Source organism: Ylistrum balloti, unplaced genomic scaffold, assembly GCF_031769215.1.
Source record: "Ylistrum balloti isolate Yb309-2 unplaced genomic scaffold, AGI_CSIRO_Ybal_v1 Utg369874, whole genome shotgun sequence".
In the NCBI taxonomy this organism is placed as follows: domain Eukaryota; kingdom Metazoa; phylum Mollusca; class Bivalvia; order Pectinida; family Pectinidae; genus Ylistrum; species Ylistrum balloti.
The window spans coordinates 1,487,318-1,512,292 of NW_026782015.1; the positions used below are offsets into that span (position 1 = coordinate 1,487,318).

General features: G+C 35.8%; 1 protein-coding gene across 2 annotated transcripts; it reads left to right on the forward strand.

Moving 5' to 3' along the window:
- Window positions 1-24,943, forward strand: LOC132546130 (kynurenine--oxoglutarate transaminase 3-like). Of its 2 annotated transcripts, XM_060209827.1 has the most exons (14): window positions 1-69; window positions 4,851-4,977; window positions 10,238-10,302; window positions 11,915-11,966; window positions 12,855-12,953; window positions 13,528-13,677; window positions 14,425-14,511; window positions 15,473-15,592; window positions 17,054-17,174; window positions 19,078-19,244; window positions 20,714-20,915; window positions 22,018-22,091; window positions 22,514-22,600; window positions 23,646-24,943. In XM_060209827.1, the coding sequence occupies exons 2-14, from the start codon at window positions 4,855-4,857 to the stop codon at window positions 23,703-23,705; spliced, it is 1,407 nt and encodes a 468-aa protein (XP_060065810.1). In that variant the 5' UTR covers window positions 1-69; window positions 4,851-4,854; the 3' UTR covers window positions 23,706-24,943. The 2 variants fall into 2 exon arrangements, with proteins under 2 accessions (XP_060065810.1, XP_060065811.1); XM_060209828.1 differs by lacking the exon at window positions 4,851-4,977 and having other exon boundaries at window positions 6-69.
- The last annotated feature ends 32 nt before the right edge of the window (window positions 24,944-24,975 follow it).

The window sequence follows — 24,975 nt, forward strand, 5'->3', positions numbered from 1 at the left end:
TTCACACCGGGACCGATAACACCGTGAGATCTGACTCCAAGAGCGAAAGAAAGGGCTGTTTCATATTCGGTAAGAACAATACTAAGGGCATCTTGTCATCAAAATACTTTATTGCAAAGAGGTCAACCGCGAACTCTTGGGTCGATGGATCTAATTGGATCCTAAAGATGATTACGTGTGTTTAGTAAATAGATATCGGTCAACATATGCAAGGGTCAACTTCCATTTCCAAGATTTTCACACCCTGCTGAAATAAAGTAGCATTGATACTGAAATACGTTGGCTACGACAATGTAATTGGAGTTCACATTTATACTTTATAAAAGGAAATGCGAAATGACACGTTGACTGTCATGAAATTTCTTTACATAAAACACGTGTGCACAGTTGTGATCTTTGCCCTTGCATGTTGATGAGTGTCGGCTAAAATGAAGGAAGCAGTTTTCTAGTACGAGACATGAAAATCGCAGTGCTACTCATCCCAGTGCTAGATTTGTCTGTCTCGTCCATTTCGTTTAGTACCTCAATGTCATAATTAAAACAATGTTATGACCAGTAGTGTCTCTGACCTCTTAATAAAAAATGGAGATATATGTAATCTAGTGAAGTTGGAAATCAAGATTTTGTGAGTTTTACACAAAAATGTACGAGAAATAGGATCTTTTATCTGTATGATAGTTCAAGATCGATGTTTCTCAATCACATTCAGACATTCTGTAAAATCTTGTTTTTGGCTTTAACTCAGATGAATTTTTTTTCCACATATTTACATATAGATGAACAACATAAATTATCAAAACTTGTGCTATTTTCAGAAGTGACATGTAAAATCAATTGAATGACAAAATCATTTGTTCATGTATAATCACTAGAATGTAATTACACAGAAAATCACTGAATACACAGAATCACCACACTCAGAATAACTGCATATACGTAAACACTGCACATACATAATCACTGCACATACATTGCACATAAATAATCCTACACATACATAATCATCATACACACAGGATAACTGCATACACAGAATCACCACACACACACAATCACTACACATACAGGATCACTGCACACAAAAATCTTACTGCATACACCGTATCACTGCAAACACATGATCACCAAACACAGAATCACTGACCACACAAAATTCTTGCACATACAGGACCATCAAGCACATAGAATCACTGTGCACACATATTAAACATACATAAAAGGATCACTACACACACAGGATAACCAAACACACATGATCACTAAGCATTCAGAATTGCTGCATACACAGAATCACTAATCGAAGAGCATCACCAGGTATAGAATCACTGCTGACACAAGTTCATCGACAGCAGTCAGACAGAATCAGTGGGCAAATACAGAACCACCATGCACACAGAATCACCTCACACAGAATTGCCATACACTCTGAACCTGTTGGCCCAGCCATGTGTCAGGGGTTTGTTTGCAGATAAATGGTAGTTCTGAACAAAGAATTTCTGTTTTCTTAACTCATTCAGTAAGGTGTTTCTGATTTAAAACTGTTCTTTGACAGAATATGTTAATACATATTTTAATGGCGCCAGATGGAGTTTGCAATATGGCTGGTGAGCTTTGAAATTATCTGAATCACATTTTGATCAATCTACTTGCATGGTTGTGTGAAATTAGCATGCAGAATTGCCTCGCAAAAACATTTTGCTAACTTTTTAAAAATTTTATAAACAAAAGCTAAAAGTTAATCAAAATTATCAAAAATCAGGATATGAAACTAAAATTGGCATATGTTTGGTGCCTTTGGTTTTAAGGAACATGGATATTGAAGCTGTCAATATTTGGCCAATGAACACTAATAACTGTCATTCTGAATTGACCAGTCATATACTAAATAGTACTCCATGACCTCAGAGTTATATTAGTACACTATGACTGACTTACTGACTTCGGCCATAACATAGATAAAAAAACGGTCAACCTTCTTTCGAAAATACCAGATCATTCCATTTGATTTTAAACTGTAACTATGAATGTTAAGTGAGGTGGTACAGGTTACAACCTATTCCAACTCTTCCGCTATTAACCTGGCTGATTTACCGTAAGTCATCATCAGTTGACTTAACATGTTTTTGACAATTTCATTCTTTTTTCAGGAATTTGAAAGAAATGTCATTGATAATAGGTAAATTCATTGTTATTTTCCATATCAATACATGTTATGTGACTTGGAATATTTAGTTATGTTTTGGCTTCAGCTAAAAAGTGCTAAGGATTTACCATAAAGTGTACAGTGTATGAATAAAGTAGGCAATAGTGATTGAATAAAGTAGGTTACTGTATAGATAATGAAATTGGTCCATTATCAAAATATTTGATGGTAATGAAAAACATATTGGCTTTGAATCTATATATTGTTAGTATTGCTTTCTACATAAAATATACTTACAGAACAACATCAGAAATACATCCAACAGAAAAAGCTTTACTGAGATAAAAAATGAAATGAAATTTATATTTGAATTATTAAACAGTCTAGAGGGAATAAAATTTATATTCAAAACTTAGGATTGATCATCACTATTTCCTAATTGATCCTTGAGAGAGACAATAATAAAGAACCAGTTTACTAATACAACTTATAAAATGCTTATAAAATGCTGTGGTGAAATATAATGAATGATAGCCATTGCCTTGTCCATCGTCTTCTTTTGTATTAGAAGGTAGGGGGCTAAATATAATTGTAATTTTAATGACCTTGACCCACTTTCAAGGTCACAGGGGTTAAAGTATACAAATGACTTCTTCTCAATAAGCAAAAGTCCATGAGTGCTGATATTGGGTCTGTAGCATGCTTGGATGAAGGGCTACCAAGTTTGTTCAAATGAATGACCTCGACCCACTTTCTAGGTCACAGGGGTCAAATATGTTAAAATATACAAACAACTTCTCTTCAATGAGCAAAAGTCCAAGAGTGCTGATAATGGACCTGTAGGATGCTGGGATGACATGCTACTTAATTTGTTCAAATGAATGATGATTAAATATGTTAAAATATGCAAATGACTTCTCAATAACCAAAATGATTAGAGTGCTGATATTGGGCCTGTAGGATGCTTTGAGGAAGTGTTACCAAATGTGTTCAAGTGAATGACCTTGACCCACTTTCAAGATCACAAGGTTCCGATATGTTAAAATCTGTAAACAACTTTTTCTCAGTAACCAAAAGGCTCAGAGTGCTGATATTGGGCCTGTAGGATGCTGGGAGGAAGGGCTACCAAGTTTATTCAAATGAATAAAGCCCACTTTTTAACGGCAGACTCACTGTTGTTAGAGTTTGGCTTGCTTTTTGTCAGATGACCGTTAAGGCCCATGGGCCTCTTGTTGTTGACAAGTCTTAAAGTCTGTTCAAGATGTCTGAGTTTTCAAGTAAGCAAAGTTTGATTGATTGAATTACACTGGGCTTGATTATTGATAATCGGGTTAACATGAATCTCGATAACAAGACATTTTTTAAGACTGGATATGTTGCTGTACATTTAATGTGCAGCATAAAGAAAACTTGTTTTATGGAGATCTTAACTTGGTATATTGACAGAGCATTCATATCTGTATATCTGAGGATCTTCAGACGGCCACATTACACCCTGGAATGCTCTATGATTAAATAGTATAGACAATCTTTTGTTATATCCACTGCCCTTTTCTTTATTACACTACAAGCTGGCATGATAAAGTATATGAAGAGGGAAAAAAATACAGGTATATGATAGCGCTTGCATATAAATGTAACTGGTTCTTTACTAAATTGCCATCACAAGTCAAATGATGCAAAATTGTGGAGGATCACATGACGTAGAGTTGATATGGAACTGATTTGAATGGCAGCTTGTGTGTAAAATGCTGAAAACCTGAGCTTAGGGACTCTGGATACTACCTGCTGTTGACGAGCCTTTTAAGTTAAGATATTCCACTTCAAGCAGGTATAGATTTTGATGACTGTATTACTCCAACAATAAGCCCAGGTCTGGTGTTAAGTCAGTTGTTATCTATTGTTGTGATTTCACCGCAGACTTTGAGTCGGAGGTGGTTTGTTGACCTCCTTGCGTCCTGTGATAGTATGATCCACTCTCCTGATTTTGAGTCAGAAGTGAATTGTTGACCTTCAGGAGTCCAGTAATAGTTCCACTCCCCTGACTTTGAGTCAGAGGTGATTTGTTGACCTCCAGGAGTCTAGTCATAGTTCCACTCCACTGACTTTTGAGTCAGAGGTGATTTGTTGACCTCCAGGAGTCCAGTAATAGTTCCACTCCACTGACTTTGAGTCAGAGGTGATTTGTTGACCTCCAGGAGTCCAGTAATAGTTCCACTCCACTGACTTTTGAGTCAGAGGTGATTTGTTGACCTCCAGGAGTCCAGTAATAGTTCCACTCCACTGACTTTGAGTCAGAGGTGATTTGTTGACCTCCAGGAGTCCAGTAATAGTTCCACTCCACTGACTTTGAGTCAGAGGTGATTTGTTAACCTCCAGTTATAGTTCCACTCCCCTGACTTGGAGTCAGAGGTGATTTGTTGACCTCCTGACATTCTCGCAATCTTTTTTTTATATCTGTCAATAGAATGTCAGAATAATTTGAACTATTCTAGGACCTGCATGAACATGAATGCTATAGTAATCTTTGATGAATGTGGAAGCATTGAGACATACATATGATGTACTGCCAATGCTGTAGAAAAGTGGAATGTGTGTGTACAAGTATTTCTAGTTATATATAATGATGAGAAAGTTTTAACATGTGTTCAAGAATTTGGTGACCCTGATTGATATCTGTTTATACCTATGTTTTTCGATGAGACAGGACCATGCAGAGTTGCCTGCCCGGAGTGGGGAGAAGTCTGTGTTTGGCTTGCAGGCAATTTACACCTGTGAATAAAAATCTCTCTAGGTTACAACCGTTTGCCTGTATCCTAGCAACACAACAACATGTAAGTCACTGTGTGGACTGCTTGACCCGCAACTGAGGCAGAGATTTTCTTTTTTCCTCTGTTTAGTTGATCATTAAAAGCTAGGTTTGTTTATCAGGCTGATGCTAGTTGTTTGTTTGGTTCCTGTTCGGTAGTGACTAGTCATTGCAAAAAGGTCAAAGTTCGCAAGATATCTGATGAACCCTTGAACAGATTTTGTTCATATTCACACCATATAGTATTAAGACATCAAGTTTTATACAGATTTCAGTGGCCATTGGTCAACATTAAAGGGTCAAAGGTTGCACTTGACCACTTTTGAAATAAAAATATTTAGAGTAGAAAAGTATATATATATGTGAGCCTAAACTTACTTAATTTTCTTCCTATGACATCCAAAAAAAATAATATATTCATAAAATGCAAAGAATCCTCTCCTTGCTTAGAGAATTCCTAAACTGACAAAGACGGTAACTTTGATATAATGTTTAACCAGATATTCAAATAATTTGATAGTAATTGAATCTGTAAAGTTTGATAAGAACTAATATCGACCAATCGTTAGACAAACCTAGCTGTCATTGTTGCTCTGCATGTGTCTTTTGATGTAATTACTAACAACATTGTGGGGTTCTCCTTCACTGTTTTGGTTTTATTATTGACTTTTTTGCTGTGGTATGTATGGCTTGTCACTACACTAACTGTTCTATAGCTGTGGGTCCTTAGAATGGTACTAAGACCATGTCTGTCAGCTTCTTACTGGACATTCATGCATAGTTTGTAGACATGCTGTATGTAGACCTGTCTCAGAGAGAGCAACTGTTTTGAAGTTAAATCTCTTCAGTACATTTACTACTAGAGCTGTAGCTGTTTAGATATAGCATACTAGTGTAAATTGGATGATGGTAGAATGCTGTGTACAGTTGGTTCCTTTATAATCTTGATTTGCATGTTTCACCCCTTGTATCTTTTAGTATTGCAGGGTGTAAACTCTGATCTCCTGTTGATTGTAACTTCTTTCCTCTTACACAATCAAATGTAAATGACCTGTCAGCCTTTTCCTAAAACTAATGACCTTTGTCCTTTCCTGCTCTTTTTTTCAGTGTTTGTACCTAGCTCTCTTCGACTATATCATAAGGCATAAAACTTCATTATAAATGTCTGTTCTGAGAGTTTGTGAAAGTTTAAACAGCCTCCTTTTTTTCAGAACGCCTTTTTAAGAGGAGTCAAACTTTTGAATAAATTTGTCCCTCGATCTACAGCAGTGTAATTAATCTTCCATACTTATGAATTTAGTAGTGGTGATGTTCTATAGCCAATCTGTTCTGTATGACTGGATCTTGCCAACAATCATGATACACAATAGTCTTATGGTCTGTATTCTCTTAGAATGCCACCTTAATGACCTGTTTTAGTATATGAATGATAAGGCATGTTTCACAGACAAAACCTATGGTTTTACTTTGATGATATATATATATAACCTCTATTTCTGCTGTTATTATACATGCAGTTGCACATGGTTCTCTTGTAAAAATGGAAAGGGTCATTGTGCTCTTGCTATTGGGCACATTTTGTAAATTTTAAACACAAAATAGTGAATGTCAGTGGTTCTACTGTAAAAATATTTTATTTTGTAATTTTTTTTTCAGATATTTGACTTCATTTTAAAACATGACAGTGACAAAAATATATGTATCAACACATGTATGCATGCACACGTAGGCACGCACACACACCCCTACACACACACACACACACACACACACATATACACACCCACACACCACCACCACCACACACACACACACACACACATGATACACACAATCATCATCCTCACTGCACTCAATCATAATCATAATTATCACCTTTACTATTTATCATCCTCATTATCATCATTTATCATAATTAATCATCTTCATTATAACCATGAATCATAACCATGAATCATAACCATCATCATCATCATCATCATCATCATCATCATCATCATCATCATCATCATCATCATCATCATCATCATCATCATCATCATCATCATCATCATCAACAGCAGCAGCAGCATCATCATCATCATTACATCATCATCAACAGCAGCATCATCATCATCATTACATCATCATCATCATCATCATCATCACATCATCATCATCATCATCATCATCATCATCATCATCATCATCATCATCATCATCATCAACAGCATCATCATCATCATCATTACATCATCATCATCATCATCATCATTATCATCATCATCATCATCATCATCATCATCATCATCATCATCATCATCATCATCATCATCATCATCAACAGCAGCATCATCATCATCATTACATCATCATCAACAGCAGCATCATCATCATCATTACATCATCATCATCATCATTATCATCATCATCATCATCATCATCATCATCATCAATCATTGCATACATGTACATCGTTCACACTAACAACTCACACAAATACCCTCTTTCACCTCTCACCCACACATCCACTATTTATGCATTTCATTTGCTTACACAAAGAAAGACGATAGTAAATGTATTAGAGAAAGAGATAGACAGACAGACAGACAGAGACAAAGACCTAGGATCCATGGGATGATGGGAAAAAACGTCAGCATGAGATCACGATGAAATACTTTCAGTTTCAATTTTGACGAAGTTTTCCCATTTGCTCCATTCATTTGTAAATTTTAATCTGAATATATCATTTTCACTGTTAGAAATATACTTTGGAACAGAATAATGACTGTATAATCTTCACAAAGGTATTGATATTTAATGAACTATATAAACACCTTGTTTTATAGATATAATGTTTAATTAATAGAATTATTTCATTGTTGACTCTGAAACTAAGGCAATTGTAACTTGTAATTCCAAACAGAAAGGATTGTTTGTTGATGGAAAACGGTATAAACAGTGCATCAGTTTTTAGATCTTTAAGAACTTAATGGACTTTCTGACATTCCCAAAGAAGATGAGTGATTGATTCTCTTTCAGAATTGCATAGCTTGTGTAATGGACTGATGACTAGTTTTACCTTAAAAAGCCTGGAAGTTGTAGTTAGAATGTGGTGAGAAATCTTCAACTGGAGCCAATGAAGCTTGGTATTTTTGTTACCTGAAATGGTTTTTTATAGAAAGTTTACCAGTCTGTGTTGGTTAGTTCAAACTGTTCCCCCTATTTTGTTTTACCAGTTGGCTCTGTCTGACTGGTACTTTAAGAATATTATAGAAGTCTTTTGTCCCTTTGACATTTCTCAGAAAAATCTGAATGAGAACTGGTATAAGTGGCTGCACCACAGTATTCATTAAGATAATTTCATTTAATAAGATGTTTTTAATTGATGATAGTATCCCTTGATGTGTAAGGAAGTTGGTTGTCACATTCTATGTCTGTAGGAAATCTTCAACACTGAGAAAAGATTCACTGCTATCAGCCTTTAACAAATCAACTATTGTCACATTCTATGTATGTAGGAAATCTTCAACACTGACATAAGATTCACTGCTATCAGCCTTTAACAAGTCAACTATAGTTCATATTCCTTTCCTATACCGTTGCTTATAAAAATCAGATTCTTTTGATATGGTTATATTTTTATTAAACCAAATCAGTATTTCCAACAGTGACTTCTCCATTTCAATGGTCATTTCTCTACAGATATGTATTTTATACCACACTTTAAAACCATCTTTCCAAAATTAATTTTTACATGTCTTGTGGCAGTTATGTATAAATACTCGCCTCCAATATCAAGTAGGATGTCAGTGTTTACATGGGTATATCATATTGAAGACCACTTACCTGTATGTGGTTACCTATGGTTCTGCTGTAACTTGATGAATGTATGGTTACCCATGATTCTGCTGTAACTTGATGAATGTATAGTTATCGATAATTCTGCTATAATTTCATTTATATGTGGTGATCCATGATTCTCTTGTAATTTGGTTAACATGTGGTGATCCTTGGTTTTGCTGTAATTTGATGTGAATGTGGTGTTCCATGATTCTCCTGTAATTTGATACATGTTTACCCGAATGTCACAAAGTACATATTCATTAGGTAGGTTGTCTTGTATGAGCACATTTACTACAGTGTCCTATATTGATATTATTAATCCCTTTACTTATTGATTGATTAGAGTGACCTATGTTGCTTCCCACTCATTATTTGACCATGATCAGGAGATGTATAACTTCACACGTACCCCATCATATTGTCTTGTAGCATGTTTTATATGACTTGTTTTGCACTGCAGCAGTCATTTCGTACAAGGTACATACAAAGTGGGCACTATTGGATCAATGCATTTGCAGCCTGCTTTCTTGAATGATATTTATCATTGTTTGAACTTTGCTGTACACTGCAGCCATTATTTTGTATAAGATTCATACAAAGTTTACACTATTTTATTGTTGCATGATTGATATTTGTTTGATTTGATTTTGGATGAAGTAGTGGTTGGTGTGTGTGGGCATGATACATGTTGGTGTACTGCTGTGTTTGTGTCTGTCCACACGATGACTTACCATGTAAACAGCACTAAGCCTATTGTACATTGTTTTATACAGACATGTAACAGGTATGAGTAATGTGTAGACCGGTTAATAACTAATAGATATAAAATGTACTTTTCATTCTTATTATCATTGTCACTTTGTCAGCATTATCAGAGGTTCCTCGTTTGCTATTACATGTAATTATAAACACACAGAAGGAAAAAAAAAAAAACACAAAAAATTATTGCAAGTTGATTCTCATGATATAGGTACATAACATTAAACGTAATAAATATGCATTTAGAGGGGTGCGGAGTGAATTAATTTTGTCTACTGCTAAATCAACATAATGGTTTTCCTGTCTACAGTTTAGATGTCACAGAAAACATGGAATGATATATCAGTTAGACATATTGATAAAGTAAGATATATTAAACCAACTACGTCAGGTCTAAAATTAAACTGCTATTCCATCATTACCAGGGACTGCACACATTCTTGTTGAACACTGGTAGACATTATCACCAATTTTGTTGCTATTGGTAACACCTATATCATTGTTCTGGTAATGATATTGTCATTGTTATGGTAGATGTAATAAGAGCCTAGCTATATGGTGTCTCCGGTACTTAAGCAGAGGTCTTCAACGTGCTTAATGGTTCAGTGCTGCACAATATAGTTAAAGGTGTATCTGGTATCAAGGTAAATAACGACGAAGGTAACTGTGCTACATCCACATGTATATTATCTGTGTTTCAGAGAAAAATGGCGTCTGCAAAGATTGGAATGGCTAATAGACTCAAGGGAACAGAGAAGAACATATGGTGAGCTTATGATATCTAATATGACAATTGATTGTGAGTACTCACAATGGCTGTGTTATGCGGAGGGTTATTGTGAGAACTCACAACGGCTGTTTGGTGTGGTGGGTTATGGTGAGAACAGGAAGAGATTGTCAGTAACATCGCTAAAATCTGAGTTAAGAAACAAGGAACAAAATTAACAAATTAGTGAGTGACAGAAAAGTCTATTTAACAGTAGTAAAACTGTTGAAAGGTAACAGACTGCAAACATAGCAAACTCATTTCAAGTGAATGACATAAATTTGCTCAATTTAAAGATGTTACACTCCAAGTTTCACTTACTACCTTGAACACTTTCATTTACTCTTGTAACTACATTACATAACAGTGTTATGTACTTATATGTCTGTACCAAAATTTAAGCTAAATTTTTTACCATATTACAACTTCTCTATATATGACACATATAGTTATTAGATGCGAAATACACTTGTTGCGATACGTCTGTGATGTCAGGTGGTATCTAATTGAAGCAGATGAAGAAATGATGGAATATTTAAGTACCGACGAATAAAGACAGTGTTTAGACATAAAACATACATTTTCTGTTCAATTCAATGCTTAATTCATTACTGAGATGCACATGCATTGGAATGATCCTCATTTAGTCATATGATTTGAAAATCATAAATAGCATATTTTTGATGTTGAATGGAGGAATGCCCTTTCAATGTAGAGGGTTATTCTGAGTACTCTTAATGGCTGTTCAATGTAAGGGTTATGTGTAATTACTCACAATGCTTGTTTAGTTTTGAGAGTTCTTATGAGTGCTCACAATAGCTGTTTTGTATGGAGGGCTATCTGTGAGTACTCACCATGGCTGTTTGGTGTAGATAGTTATGGTGAGTACTCCCTCTCAATGGCAGTATGGTGTGGAGGAATATGGTGTGTACTCACAACAGTTGTTTGGCATTAAAAGTTATCTGTGAGCATTTACAAAAAACTGTTTAATGTGAGTACTCAATAGCTGTATTGTGAGTACTCACAATAACTTTTGTGTGATGGGTTTTTATGAGTACTCACAATGGCTGTTTTGTGTGAAGGGTTATTGTGAGTACTCACAATGGCTAGTTTGTGTGAAGGGTTATTGTGAGTACTCACAATGGCTGTTTGGTGTGGAGGGTTATCTATGACTACTCACAATGGCATTTTGGTGTGGAGGATTATTGTGAGTACTCACAATGGCTGTTTTGTGTAAAGGGTTATCTATGACTACTCTCAATGACTTTTTGGTGCAGAGGGTTATTGTGAGTACTCACAATGGCTGTTTTGTGTAGAGGGTTTTCTATGACTACTCACAATGACTTTTTGGTGTGGAGGGTTATTGTGAATACTCACAATGGCTGTTTGGTGCAGAGGGTTATTGTGAATACTCACAATGGCTGTTTTGTGTAGAGGGTTTTCTATGACTACACATAATGGCTGTTTGGAGAGTTATCAATGGCTACTCACAATGATTGTAGTCCTGCTGTGGAAAGCTATATGTGATAAGGAATATCAGTTTGAATGATTATATTTTATGTAACATTGTGACAGTGTAAGAAGATTCAAATAAAAGACATAATATTTTCAGGGTAGAGTTTGGCAAACTAGCCGCAGAACATCAGGCCCTAAACCTTGGTCAGGTAAGACATTTATAGTTAGATGATATAAAAAATGCTGTAAAACTGTTTCACAAATGGCAGGGATCAATTTTCAAGAAATTTACCAAATGAAACCTGTTTTAGTTCTATACATACTATTTAGTTTGATTTTTGGCCCTGTTAACAGACAGGTACATTTTTAGGCAGTCTTCTTTTAGAAGCTTGTGGCTACCTTGTAGTCCAATATATGTACCGTATTTTTGCTAGCGAGACATAACTTTTGTAGTTTGGCCAATGAAGCGACCAGAGTGGTGCTCTCTAGTCACAGTGTTGAAATTGACTGATTTTCCAGATGCAAATGAAGTGATGGTTGAACAAGTTTGGTTCCCATCAAATCTTTTCTGTAAACATTTTGTGTTTTCAACAATTTCGTGTTTACAAACAATTTTGGAAAAGACAGAAGCATAAAACTGTACCATGTAAATTGTCCAGTTCAAAATGGTGTTGTAAAGTTGCCAAGCATAACATCAAAATGTTTGACGTCAGAGCATATGCTAATATTTATCAAATGTTTTAGAGCATCAATTTAATTTGATATTTAGATAGACGTTTTTCTCTTTTCTTTTTTTTCAACCCAATAAATAGAAAATAAATTTTGCCATTAAGTATATATATTTTGCTCGAGTCTTATGGCAGAATATTTTATATTTTTCAGAAGTACTTTGCAAAGTACTTTGCATAGATTTGGATAGATATTTTATTATGCTCCTTAAATATATATGATATTGAACAGGAATACCATAAAATTTCTTCTGTTGTTCTTTGGTATTTTCAGGTAATGTTGATTCATGAAGTGATTTTCTGCTATTCAGGGCTATCTGACAGGGTTGTGTAGAAGAACCTTGTCTTACTCGTATTAATATTTTACAGGGTTTTCCTGATTTCAAACCACCTCAGCACATTATTGATGAGGTAGTTAAAGCTGTGAACTCTGATAATGCTCTTCTAGCACAGTACGCACGTAGTTATGTAAGTATCAAAACTTTTTATCAGGAAATTCATAGCATGTCAATGTTCCTATTTACTTCAACTTTATTACAAAATGTACTTTTCTCTCATACTGAGGCAATTTTCACACCTGTAGGACAAATTAAACCTCCTAATTGAGACAAAGATAAAGTGAACTGAAAAAACCAATGTTTGATATACATAAAATTATGTTGCTTACAGTTGAAGTATTTAACATAGTATGGTCTACCCAAACATCAAAAGTAGACTGTATTATCTACTTTTGTGTGTGTGTTTGGTAGTGTTGATCATTGCAAGCTACATGTCTGCATATTTTGGAAATTATATATAAAAATATATGTATATCAATTTGGCTACACACATATTAATGTATGTTTTCAAATTTACAGAGTTTAACAAAATGATGACTCATGAACTTACAATCGTTTTCTTCAGAGAATACTATATAGGGGTTTTTATATACACTGATGATTAATTACATAACTTTCATTGTGTTAATGTTTACATATTCTCTGTAGATATGTTTACACTTGACAAGAAAGAAGTAGGATACTTATATATTGTGTGATTACAGGGACACCCACGACTGGTCAATGTCTTGTCCAAGCTGTACGGCCCTATTATGAACCACACTATCAATCCAATGACAGATATCACTGTGTGTGTCGGTGCTTACGGTGTCCTCTTCTGTGCTGTCCAGGGATTGGTCAATCCTGGTGATGAGGTGGGTACAGTCAGATCTGCATGTTTTTTCAGGAAGAGTTAGGTGTGTTCAGACAAGTATACATTATCAAGGAGAGGTGACTGTGGTCAGAAAAGCATATATTATCATGGATAGATGGGTGTGGTCAGAAAAGCATATATTATCATGGAGAGGTGGGTGTAGTCAAACTAGTATATGTTAACAAGGAGAGGTGGGTGTGGTCAAACAAACAGATGTTATCATGGATAGATGGGTGTGGTCAAACAAACAAATGTTATCATGGATAGATGATAGTTGTCAAACAAGTATGTGCTATCAATTAGTGGTGATTTTGGTCAAACAAGTATATGTTATCATGAAAAGTTGAGACTGGTCAGACAAGCATATGTTATCAGGAGAAGTGGGTGTGGTCAGACAAGCATATATTATCAGAAATAGGTGGATATGGTCTGACAAGCATATGTTTTCATGGAGAGGTGGGTGTGGTCAAACCAGCATGTGTTATCAACAAGAAGTGGGTGTTGTCAGATAGAAAAAAAATCACATCTGATGTAGACCTAGTAGGATTTTGTATCACCAAACAGTTGACGAATGTGCTTTGTATAAATCAATTCATTTTTTCGATGGCATCTGACCTATATGAAGTTTGCTGATACATATATGATAAAAATTCTCTATTGTTAAGTCTTCTGAATGTGATGAACATGCTATCTATTTTGTAATTTATGCCTGATTTAAAGATGATATCATAATTGCTATCATTTCCAGGTGATCATTGTTGAGCCCTACTTTGACTGTTATGAACCCATGGCCATGGTAGCTGGGGCAACACCGGTGTTTGTACCTATCAGACCAGTGAGTATCAATGTAGCTTGTTGTGTGATTCTGTCTGCTCTGATGTCCTGTATATTTCAAACAATGATGTCCTGTGTTTGTGTATTTCAGTCTGTGATGTCCTGTGTTTGTGTATTTCAGTCTGTGATGTCCTGTGTTTGTATATTTCAGTCTGTGATGTCCTGTGTTTGTGTATTTCAGTCTGTGATGTCCTGTGTTTGTGTATTTCAGTCTGTGATGTCCTGTGTTTGTGTATTTCAGTCTGTGATGTCCTGTGTTTATGTATTTCAGTCTGTGATGTCCTGTGTTTATGTATTTCAGTCTGTGATGTCTTGTGTTTATGTATTTCAGTCTGATGTCCTGTGTTTATGTATTTCAGTCTGTGATGTCTTGTGTTTCATATTTCAAACTGTGATGTCAGTTTTCATGTTATTCAGACTGTTAAGTCCTGTTTTAAGTTAAAGAAACATGATGGAGGCTTGTGATTGGTTGATATTGAGATTATCTGATTATCCTAAAAAGGGATTTGCTGAATGGTGATTTAAGTGGTACTGTTTTCCAAAACATCTAATGTTATTTGATTGCCATGGTAACCATATAAATCCTTTGATAGACAGATTTTGTCCAGACTTCTCCTAAATTTAGAAACCAATTAAATGTAACTATACAGAAATAAAATGGCCCACATGAAGATGTGCATGCATTGGAGGCCTTGAAAACAAGTCAAAATTCTGTCATATTTTTGTAAAAGCAGATAGCTTTTATAATATGTACATATTGGTAAGGAGATGGGGCATGAAAACAGAATGGTATATATCAAGGGAAATTTGAGGTCATACATGAAATGTTTAGGTTCCTGGAGCTGAAACTAAAACAATTGATGTCCAAACTCTTTGTATCTACAGATGAGAGGTCTAAGTTATCCTCAGGATGACAGTTGCAGACCAGATGATATTGTCTTTCATTCAATTTTGTGTTTCAGAGCAAAACCGGTAGTATGTCCAGTGCAGACTGGAAGCTTGATCCTGAAGAGTTGGCCAGCAAATTTAACAGCAAAACAAAAGCTATTGTCATCAACAACCCTAACAACCCCATTGGCAAGGTAAGTGGTTAAGAGACTAAGAGGAGGTGCTTTTACCAGAATCTAAGGGAAGGTGCTGGTACCATAGTCTAAGGGAAGGTGCTGGTACCATAGTCTAAGGGAAGGTGCTGGTACCAAAGACTAAGGGAAGGTGCTGGTACCATAGTCTAAGGGAAGGTGCTGGTACCATAGTCTAAGGGAAGGTGCTGGTACCAGAGACTAAGGGAAGGTGCTGGTACCATAGTCTAAGGGAAGGTGCTGGTACCAAAGACTAAGGGAAGGTGCTGGTACCATAGTCTAAGGGAAGGTGCCGGTACCATAGTCTAAGGGAAGGTGCCGGTACCATAGTCTAAGGGAAGGTGCCGGTACCATAGTCTAAGGGAAGGTACCGATACCATAGTCTAAGGGAAGGTGCTGGCTTATTTTCTCAGGAAAGATGCTGATGTCAGTGTCTAAGGGAAGATGCTGGTACCAGAGTCTAAGGCAAGGTGGTAGTGCCATTCTCTATGCGAATAAGCTGGTGCTGAAGTCTGAGGGAAGTTTGATATTAAGTAAAAAATATTTTGATGTGTTACAGGCAAATTTTATTCTGGATGCACATAACGTGTTATATACAATGCCTTGAGGTAACATAATACAGTGGAAACCACTTAATGCCACTTTCCAGTTGATATGATGGTTTCTTGAAGCTATTATTTTTTCTCTACATATTCTTTGTAAGGCAACATCTGATAATGTCATTTATTTTCATGTGGACAATTTTTATTATCACTTAATATTGTTGATATCTTGTAAGAAGTGATCTTGTGTAATTTTAATGTAACTATTGCATGATAATTCACAATAATTTATGACAGCAAGTTATAATATTTCAAAGTATAAACAAACAAAAGCTAAGGAAAACTGAAATTGTGGAAAGAAGCAACTTCATCTTCATCTAAGATGTGTGAGAAACAAGTAAGTTTGGTGCATCAGAATGTTTACTTCAGGGTTTAAACATCAGAAAAATAAATTCAACTGTTAATGTCATATTCTGGTTGTTATCACATTTTCTCCTGATAAATGACACATGATATTAAGCAGTTATTAATTTACAATAACTTCTCTGACCTTCTGAGCAGTCTTGTTATGCTCTAATGTAAATTAATAAGATTCTTAATCCAGTTGATGATCTCAATAGTTTTTGTGACCTTTCACTAACCTTGTAGAATGATTTTTGACCTTGTGATGTGCTCAGCCGGCAGTTTCTATTAGGGCTCAGTGATGTCCGTGTCCAGTACTTTTATTCAGTAATGCAGCAGTAATTTTCCTTTCGATGACCTTGTACAACATGTTCTTTGACTTTGTGATGATCTTGTCCAGATCGTTGTCAAATATTATGAATAAATCAATTTCATGTTCAATTTGTGATGACCTTACACAATAGTGTTGTACAATAGTTTCCCTGGCCTTCTGATGACCATGTTCACTACTTTTCTCTAGGTTTTCCAGAAGGATGAACTCCAGGTGATTGCTGACCTGTGTATTAAGCATGATGTTATCTGTATAGCTGATGAGGTGTATGAATGGCTCATCTATGACAACTGTAAACATGTCAAAATTGGTGAGTAACATTTATGTAGTCTTCAGTTAACACTTATTATGTACTACCGTTCACGATACAAATAGATTGCCATTTACACTAAATATGGTCTACAGTTTAACTACATATGAATTTCAATTCACACTAAATTTCTTCAAATATTATAAAGCAGTGAAGAGGACAATTTGCTTTAGAACCCAATATTGCCAAAGATAGTCTTTTTTAGGTTAAATGTAAAGCAGTTGAGGTTTCAGCTTATTGTCAGTGATTGTGATGTGTCTTTAGACACTATAGCCTAAAATACTCTAAGCAATTATTGTAAATATGGTTATGATACATCCTGATACCTAGTATCATATTGATATTTTTAAAATTGGTTGAGTTACAGAGAGATAATTTTTCCTCAATCATCGATGTTACACATGTGTATGTGTATCACACTTGAGAGCAGTGTCGTCTTGTTCTAAGATGATTTATTAGCAAATAAAATCAATTACAAGAAAGAATACATCCCATAATCATTTATAAATTTTATCACAGATATAAATATAACGCATAAACATCTGTGGTTTAATATTCCTGGTCATGCAATAATAAACCAGGTAATTTTGATCCCCGTGTGTGAACTTCTATTTATGTTCCTTTGTCACATCTGATAATGAATAAGTAATTTGATAATCGTAAAACTCACAAACATGCTTTGTAAACACCAATGAGGCTGAATTTAATCAATAACAAATCTGTAGTCATAAGTCCCAATGCAGACTCAGCATATTAATATGTTAATGCTAACTTCTACTGATACACAAGCATACAGACAAGTGCACATGGCTTCTCTGTTGTGATATCCAATGTGAAAGAGAATGAAATGAATCCTGTCATCCTTTATCAGTTGAAAGTGGAAGTGTTTCAAAAGATAGTCATATATAATCAACATGTTTTTCAATATTCCACACAGGCCCCTGTCTGTTTCCCATCTTGCTAGTTGCTATCAGGTTTTTAAACTCTGCATCCTGATTTTGGATGATGTAGACTCGGATAGTTACCATTAAATTATGTACAGTATAATAATTTGAAAGTTTGGTTTTGTATAGTTTTGTTTTGGGTTCAGTATCCAATGCCAATGCCAGTGGCAATCTCTTGATTTCGAACTGTAAATTGTTTCTGCAAATTGTACATTTTGTACAAGTTTCTCTGATATGATGGAAATTATATTCAAAATTTCAAATTTAGCAATTGATGATCCTCCGTCCATGGTCCGTCTGTCTGTAAACAATTTTTGTTTTCGCTATTTCTTGAGAAGTGCTCAATGGAGCTTTCTCAAATTACATATGTAGGTTGTACCTATTTGGTTTTGGGACTGACCAGAAAAACAAAATGGCGGACAGACAGCCATCTCAGATTTTTTCAATGAAATATGTTATCACTATGTAATTTTAGGCCTGTTTGATTATGGAACTGATAAGAAAAGACAAAATGGCTCACAAGTGGCCATCTTTGATTTTGACTGCGAAAGTTTGCTATCACTATTTCATAAGAAATACTCTATAGATCTTTCACAAATTTAATTTACAGGATCCTGTGTGTCCGTAGTTGTGCCTGTTTGAGTTTGGGACTGATCAGAAAAACAAAATGGCCAACAGGCAGCATTTTGGATTTTTTACCTAGTAAAGATTGTTATCCGTATTTCTGATGAAGTACTGAATGGACATCTCTCAAATTTCATAAATATGTTCCCTTTAGTCTCTCCTTATGCCTGTTTGATTTTAAGATTGATCATAAGCAACAAAATGGCTTCCAGATGGCCATCTTGGATTTGGCAGGTAAAGATATATATATCTATACTATCAACATGTTAAGCCTTTCAGTATTTCAGTTCTTTAATTTCATCCTATAGTTTTATGGTAATGTCTGTTGATTTCAGCGTCACTACCTGGTATGTGGGACAGAACTGTTACTATTGGCAGTGGAGGTAAAACCTTTAGTGCTACAGGCTGGAAACTTGGCTGGGCCATAGGACCTCAGAAACTCATTCAGCCAATGCAGATCCTACATCAGAATTGTATCTACACGAGTCCAACACCATTACAGGTAAAACAATAATGTACTGTACCGAGTCAAGGTAAATTATCTTACAGGTAATATAGCCCTGAGGCAAGGTAAAATATCATACAGGTAATATAGCTCTGAGGCAAGGTAAACTATCATACAGGTAATATAGCCCTGAGGCAAGGTAAAATATCATACAGGTAATATAGCACTGAGGCAAGGTAAACTATCATACAGGTAATATAGCACTGAGGCAAGGTAAACTATCATACAGGTAATATAGCACTGAGGCAGGGTAAACTCATACAGGTAATATAGCCCTGAGGCAAGGTAATATGTCATACAGGTAATATACCACAAAGTCAGTGGTCGCAGGTCAGGGGTATGAGTTAGATCTGTATACTACATCTCTATTATTAACAGGAGGCTGTGGCTGCTGGTCTGGAGTATGAGCTAGATCTGTATACTAAATCTCTATTATTAACAGGAGGCTGTGGCCGCTGGTCTGGAGTATCAGCTAGATCTGTATACTACATCTCTATTATTAACAGGAGGCTGTGGCCGCTGGTCTGGAGTATGAGTTAGATCTGTATACTACATCTCTATTATTAACAGGAGGCTGTGGCCGCTGGTCTGGAGTACGAGTTAGATCTGTATACTACATCTCTATTATTAACAGGAGGCTGTGGCCGCTGGTCTGGAGTATGAGCTAGATCTGTATACTACATCTCTATTATTAACAGGAGGCTGTGGCCGCTGGTCTGGAGTACGAGTTAGATCTGTATACTACATCTCTATTATTAACAGGAGGCTGTGGCCGCTGGTCTGGAGTATGAGCTAGATCTGTATACTACATCTCTATTATTAACAGGAGGCTGTGGCCACTGGTCTGGAGTATGAGTTAGATCTGTATACTAAATCTCTATTATTAACAGGAGGCTGTGGCTGCTGGTCTGGAGTATGAGTTAGATCTGTATACTAAATCTCTATTATTAACAGGAGGCTGTGGCCGCTGGTCTGGAGTATGAGTTAGATCTGTATACTAAATCTCTATTATTAACAGGAGGCTGTGGCCGCTGGTCTGGAGTATGAGTTAGATCTGTATACTAAATCTCTATTATTAACAGGAGGCTGTGGCCGCTGGTCTGGAGTACGAGTTAGATCTGTATACTAAATCTCTATTATTAACAGGAGGCTGTGGCCGCTGGTCTGGAGTACGAGTTAGATCTGTATACTACATCTCTATTATTAACAGGAGGCTGTGGCCGCTGGTCTGGAGTACGAGTTAGATCTGTATACTACATCTCTATTATTAACAGGAGGCTGTGGCCGCTGGTCTGGAGTACGAGTTAGATCTGTATACTACATCTCTATTATTAACAGGAGGCTGTGGCCGCTGGTCTGGAGTATGAGTTAGATCTGTATACTACATCTCTATTATTAACAGGAGGCTGTGGCCGCTGGTCTGGAGTACGAGTTAGATCTGTATACTACATCTCTATTATTAACAGGAGGCTGTGGCCGCTGGTCTGGAGTATGAGTTAGATCTTAAAGACAAGAATCAGCTAGATGATTGCTACCTTTATTCTCTTGCCAAAGAAACTCAGCCTAAACGTGACAGATTGGCTGCCATGTTAGAGGACATCGGTATGGAGGTGACAATGCCAGAGGGTGGTTACTTCCTTATGGCGGACATCTCCAAACTTAAAGACAGTAAGTATCTTGGACAGTAAGTACTTGAATGGATGTTCTTCAATGAATGTTGATGGTAATCAGTTCCCGTCAATTATTTATTTAAGGAGGTGTCATTCATTAACTGCAAAACAGTTTGATTCCTTTATGAAAACATTGTTAATTTTTTAAACCATGAGTCATTTCCTACCTTGACCTATTACTGTTTACTGCTGATGTTGGTGTTGAGCAAACTTTAGATCACTGTAAACATTACCAAAACAGACAACTGTGAAATATATATATATATAAATATACCTGCAAAATTGACTTAAACACTTGCCAATCAGTTATTGCTGACATACACTGACATGACTTTGACATGTTACATTCACTGACAGTATACCGACATAGTACACTCACATGATTTGCAAAGACTGTACACTGACAAAGTACGATCACATGACTCACAAAGACTGTACACTGACAAAGTACGATCACATGACTCAAAAAGACTGTACACTGACAAAGTACGATCACATGACTCAAAAAGACTGTACACTGACAAAGTACGACCACATGACTCAAAAAGACTGTACACTGACAAAGTACGATCACATGACTCAAAAAGACTGTACACTGACAAAGTACAATCACATGACTCAAAAAGACTGTACACTGACAAAGTACGATCACATGACTCACAAAGACTGTACACTGACAAAGTACGATCACATGACTCAAAAAGACTGTACACTGACAAAGTACGATCACATGACTCACAAAGACTGTACACTGACAGAGTACACCTGACCCACACAGACAGTACACTGACAAAGTACACCTGACCCACACAGACAGTACACTGACAAAGTACACCTGACCCACACAGACAGTACACTGACAAAGTACACTCACATGACTCACACAGATTGTACACTTGACAACACACTGCTAACAACACAGACATACTAGGTTAGCTTAGTCTATGACTATGACCCTGATCAATGTTTAAGTTGGGTAAGCTAACAATAGATGTAGAACAGCTATACAGGCTTCTCTCTTTGTAAGATCACACTTTACATGTTCATTTGAAATTGTCTCATATTAGATAAAACTTAACATCATTAACATTTGGTTGCAGAATTTCAGGTACCCGATGATGGCAGTAGCGATCCTTATGACTATAAGTTTGTTCGTTGGATGACGGAAACCAAGGTTTGTGACAATTTTTATAAGAAGTTGAACTTTCTTTCATTCTAAACTGTCTTTGTGCATCAATGTCAACTTAATCTGGCATACTGTCTTTGTGTATCAACGTCAGCTTAAGGGAGGTGTGTCTTTGTGTATCAATGTGAACACTAGCTTGTTGTCTTTGTGTGTCAACATCAGCTCCGTCTTAGTGTGTCATGGTTTGTTTTGTAGAAATGTCATCTCGATCTATGTCTTGTTGTGTATTAACCTTGACTCAATCTAGATGTGTCTATGTATATCAATGTCAAATCAACTCAATCTAGGTGTTTCTTAATGTATCAATGTTGACTCAATTTTTGTCTTTACTAATGTCAAATTAAACTGAATGTAAATAAACCTGTGGAATATAACACTTACGGTACTTTGTTAATTCGATTACATTTCAGAAATTAGCAGCCATTCCGCCATCTGCCTTCTACTCCAAGGACCATAAGAATCTAGGAGAAAACTTTCTAAGGTTTTGCTTCATCAAGGTAGGCACGCTACAGTTGATGTGCTTAACACTGTAATAGAATGTTAAAACATTTTGTATGTCAACAAATATCTGAGTATTCGTTCGGTTGTGTTCTTCTGTGCTACATTTACAGACAGTAATGATAAGATATGGGTAATATGAATTATCCAATGGCATCTTCCAGCAGGTATTTTACCAGGTATTAGCTACGGTGACGATGATGTACTTCGGGAAAAATTATGATAATGCTAACGAATAATGAGAAAAATTCTTGTCAATTTCTTTATAAGAAACTGTTGTATGATCAGCCATTTAAATATTAGTTTTCATTCACATTTTCCTTTTCTGTGAGTTTGTTTTGGGCCAAATTATCACATTTCACCATCGTACCGCATGTGAATTAGATGTTTATGCCATTTCCGTAAATACAGTAGTAGTAGTAGTAGTAAGATCATTTATGTTATGAAGTACAGCGGCTAATTTTGTATTGAAACAGTTATTTATATACATTTTAAGAACAATACTACTTTAAAAGTTTTGGGATGTGAGAGGATCTTTTTATGTCTTCACATCTTAACATTTTCCATGACATATTTTCAAGTAATTTTTGCATTTCTAAACCTGAGTTCATGATGAAGACAAGTAGGCATAGAAATTGATCCTGTTTCTTACAACAGACATCTGCTTTTAAATTCTAGTTATGTGCTACATTTATCATATTGGAGTAAACATCTATTACACACTGGTAAAATGTAACTGATAGAGTAGTGTATTATGACTCCGGGTGAAAAGTTCATGTCTGCCATATTGAAATGACATGAAAGCAAATATTCGAATACGGAATCAGGAAAACGTTTGAATTAGAGATTTCTATCAAACTGACAGATATCTCTAGTGGAAACAATGATCGATTCCTCAGTAATAAATGGAATGCTTTGTAATTTTGTGCTTCATACAGACAATACTATTATGTTACCCTAAGTGTTATGGTGACAAAGTCCAGGCTGTTTTCAGCATGATTAATACCAATAGACCTAACTGTATGTTATTGTATGATGTTTCAGGACAATGAAACCCTGAGGAAAGCAAGCATTGTCTTTAAGGAATGGAAAGAGTCGCTTTAAGAGGCTGATGATACTGGAGTATACTCATCACTCCCTGAGGGAGGGACCCAACACCATTTATATGAATATACTTAATGGGTACAAAATTCGGTATATAAAGTGAACTTTAGGGGATGGTATAAAATGTAGACAGACAGTGTTCATTTCAGATGTAGCAGGCTTTATGAAATTTATTTTTCTGTTGGAAGTCATGAATGTTCAACCTTTTTTTGGTCTCTAAATAGTGTTAAACTTTAACAGTCCTGTGATCTGAGCAGTCATGTGACCTGTTCAGTCCTGAGATCTAAGCAGTCATGTGATCTGAATGGTCCTGTGATGTAGAGAAACTTTATAAAACATATCGTTGGCTCAGTCTAGCTTGTAGCAGAGGAACCCTTAAAAAAGGATGTGGTAGAAAATGGCAATACAATGTATTTGGTTTTACCAAGAATTGGCATGTACAGTGTATTTAGGCTAATGTTGAAATTTGTTGACAAAGGTGAGCTGGGCCCAGTATCAATGTATCACAGATGATATCAAACTTAAAGTAATTGAGATTATGCTTGTTTTACTCCAGTCTTGATGTGCCATGCTATTTCTTTGTCTAGAAAGTCATTAATTTTCCAATGTCAACTAATTTTGAGTAAAGTTAGAGTTGGCAACATTTGTACATTCACAGAAGTCTTCATAGTACACAGTGTTTAATAATATATAGATATGTTGCATCGTAATGTATAAACATGACAGGACGAAAGGTGATATGACATTACACATTTTATGGTAACTAGCAAAAGTTACTGCAAACGGAAAAAATTCTGAACATAAATTTTGCTGTGCATTTATTTTATGCATTTGTGTTTTTACTGATTTTGATATATGGTTTATAGAAGTTTTGCTCCCATAACTGGGTTGTTAATACATTTAAGTAGGGGCTGATGAAGAGCAATTTGGTAGCTGCTTCCTTAGCCTCCCTTGGATTTACTGCTGGTGAGGATGGGTTGTCTCCCCTACAATGAGATAACTTGCGACTGCCCGGTGTAAATGATATTGTTTTACATACTTCGAAAGACTTTTGATTAATCAGGTTCAACTCTTTGCTTATTGAATCATTTAGGTACTTCTCAGCACTCTTCTGTACAATGTACAGGATGTAGGTTGTCTATACATGAGTGTCTGTACCAAATACTATTAACTGTAATCTGTTGTGTACATTAACACAGATATATTTACTTATATCACAGAATAAAAGATATATTAAGGTACTGTTTTGGTAGTTTTCTTTTTGGGTTTC

What these genes read in the sequence shown, in the direction of transcription:
- LOC132546130 (XM_060209827.1), top strand. Translation starts at nt 4,855, where the DNA reads ATGCAGAGTTGCCTGCCCGGAGTGGGGAGAAGTCTGTGTTTGGCTTGC. An exon ending in TGGTCAATCCTGGTGATGAG is followed by an intron (nt 13,678 to 14,424) that starts GTGGGTACAGTC and finishes TATCATTTCCAG; the next exon opens with GTGATCATTGTTGAGCCCTA. An exon ending in CTAACAACCCCATTGGCAAG is followed by an intron (nt 15,593 to 17,053) that starts GTAAGTGGTTAA and finishes ACTTTTCTCTAG; the next exon opens with GTTTTCCAGAAGGATGAACT.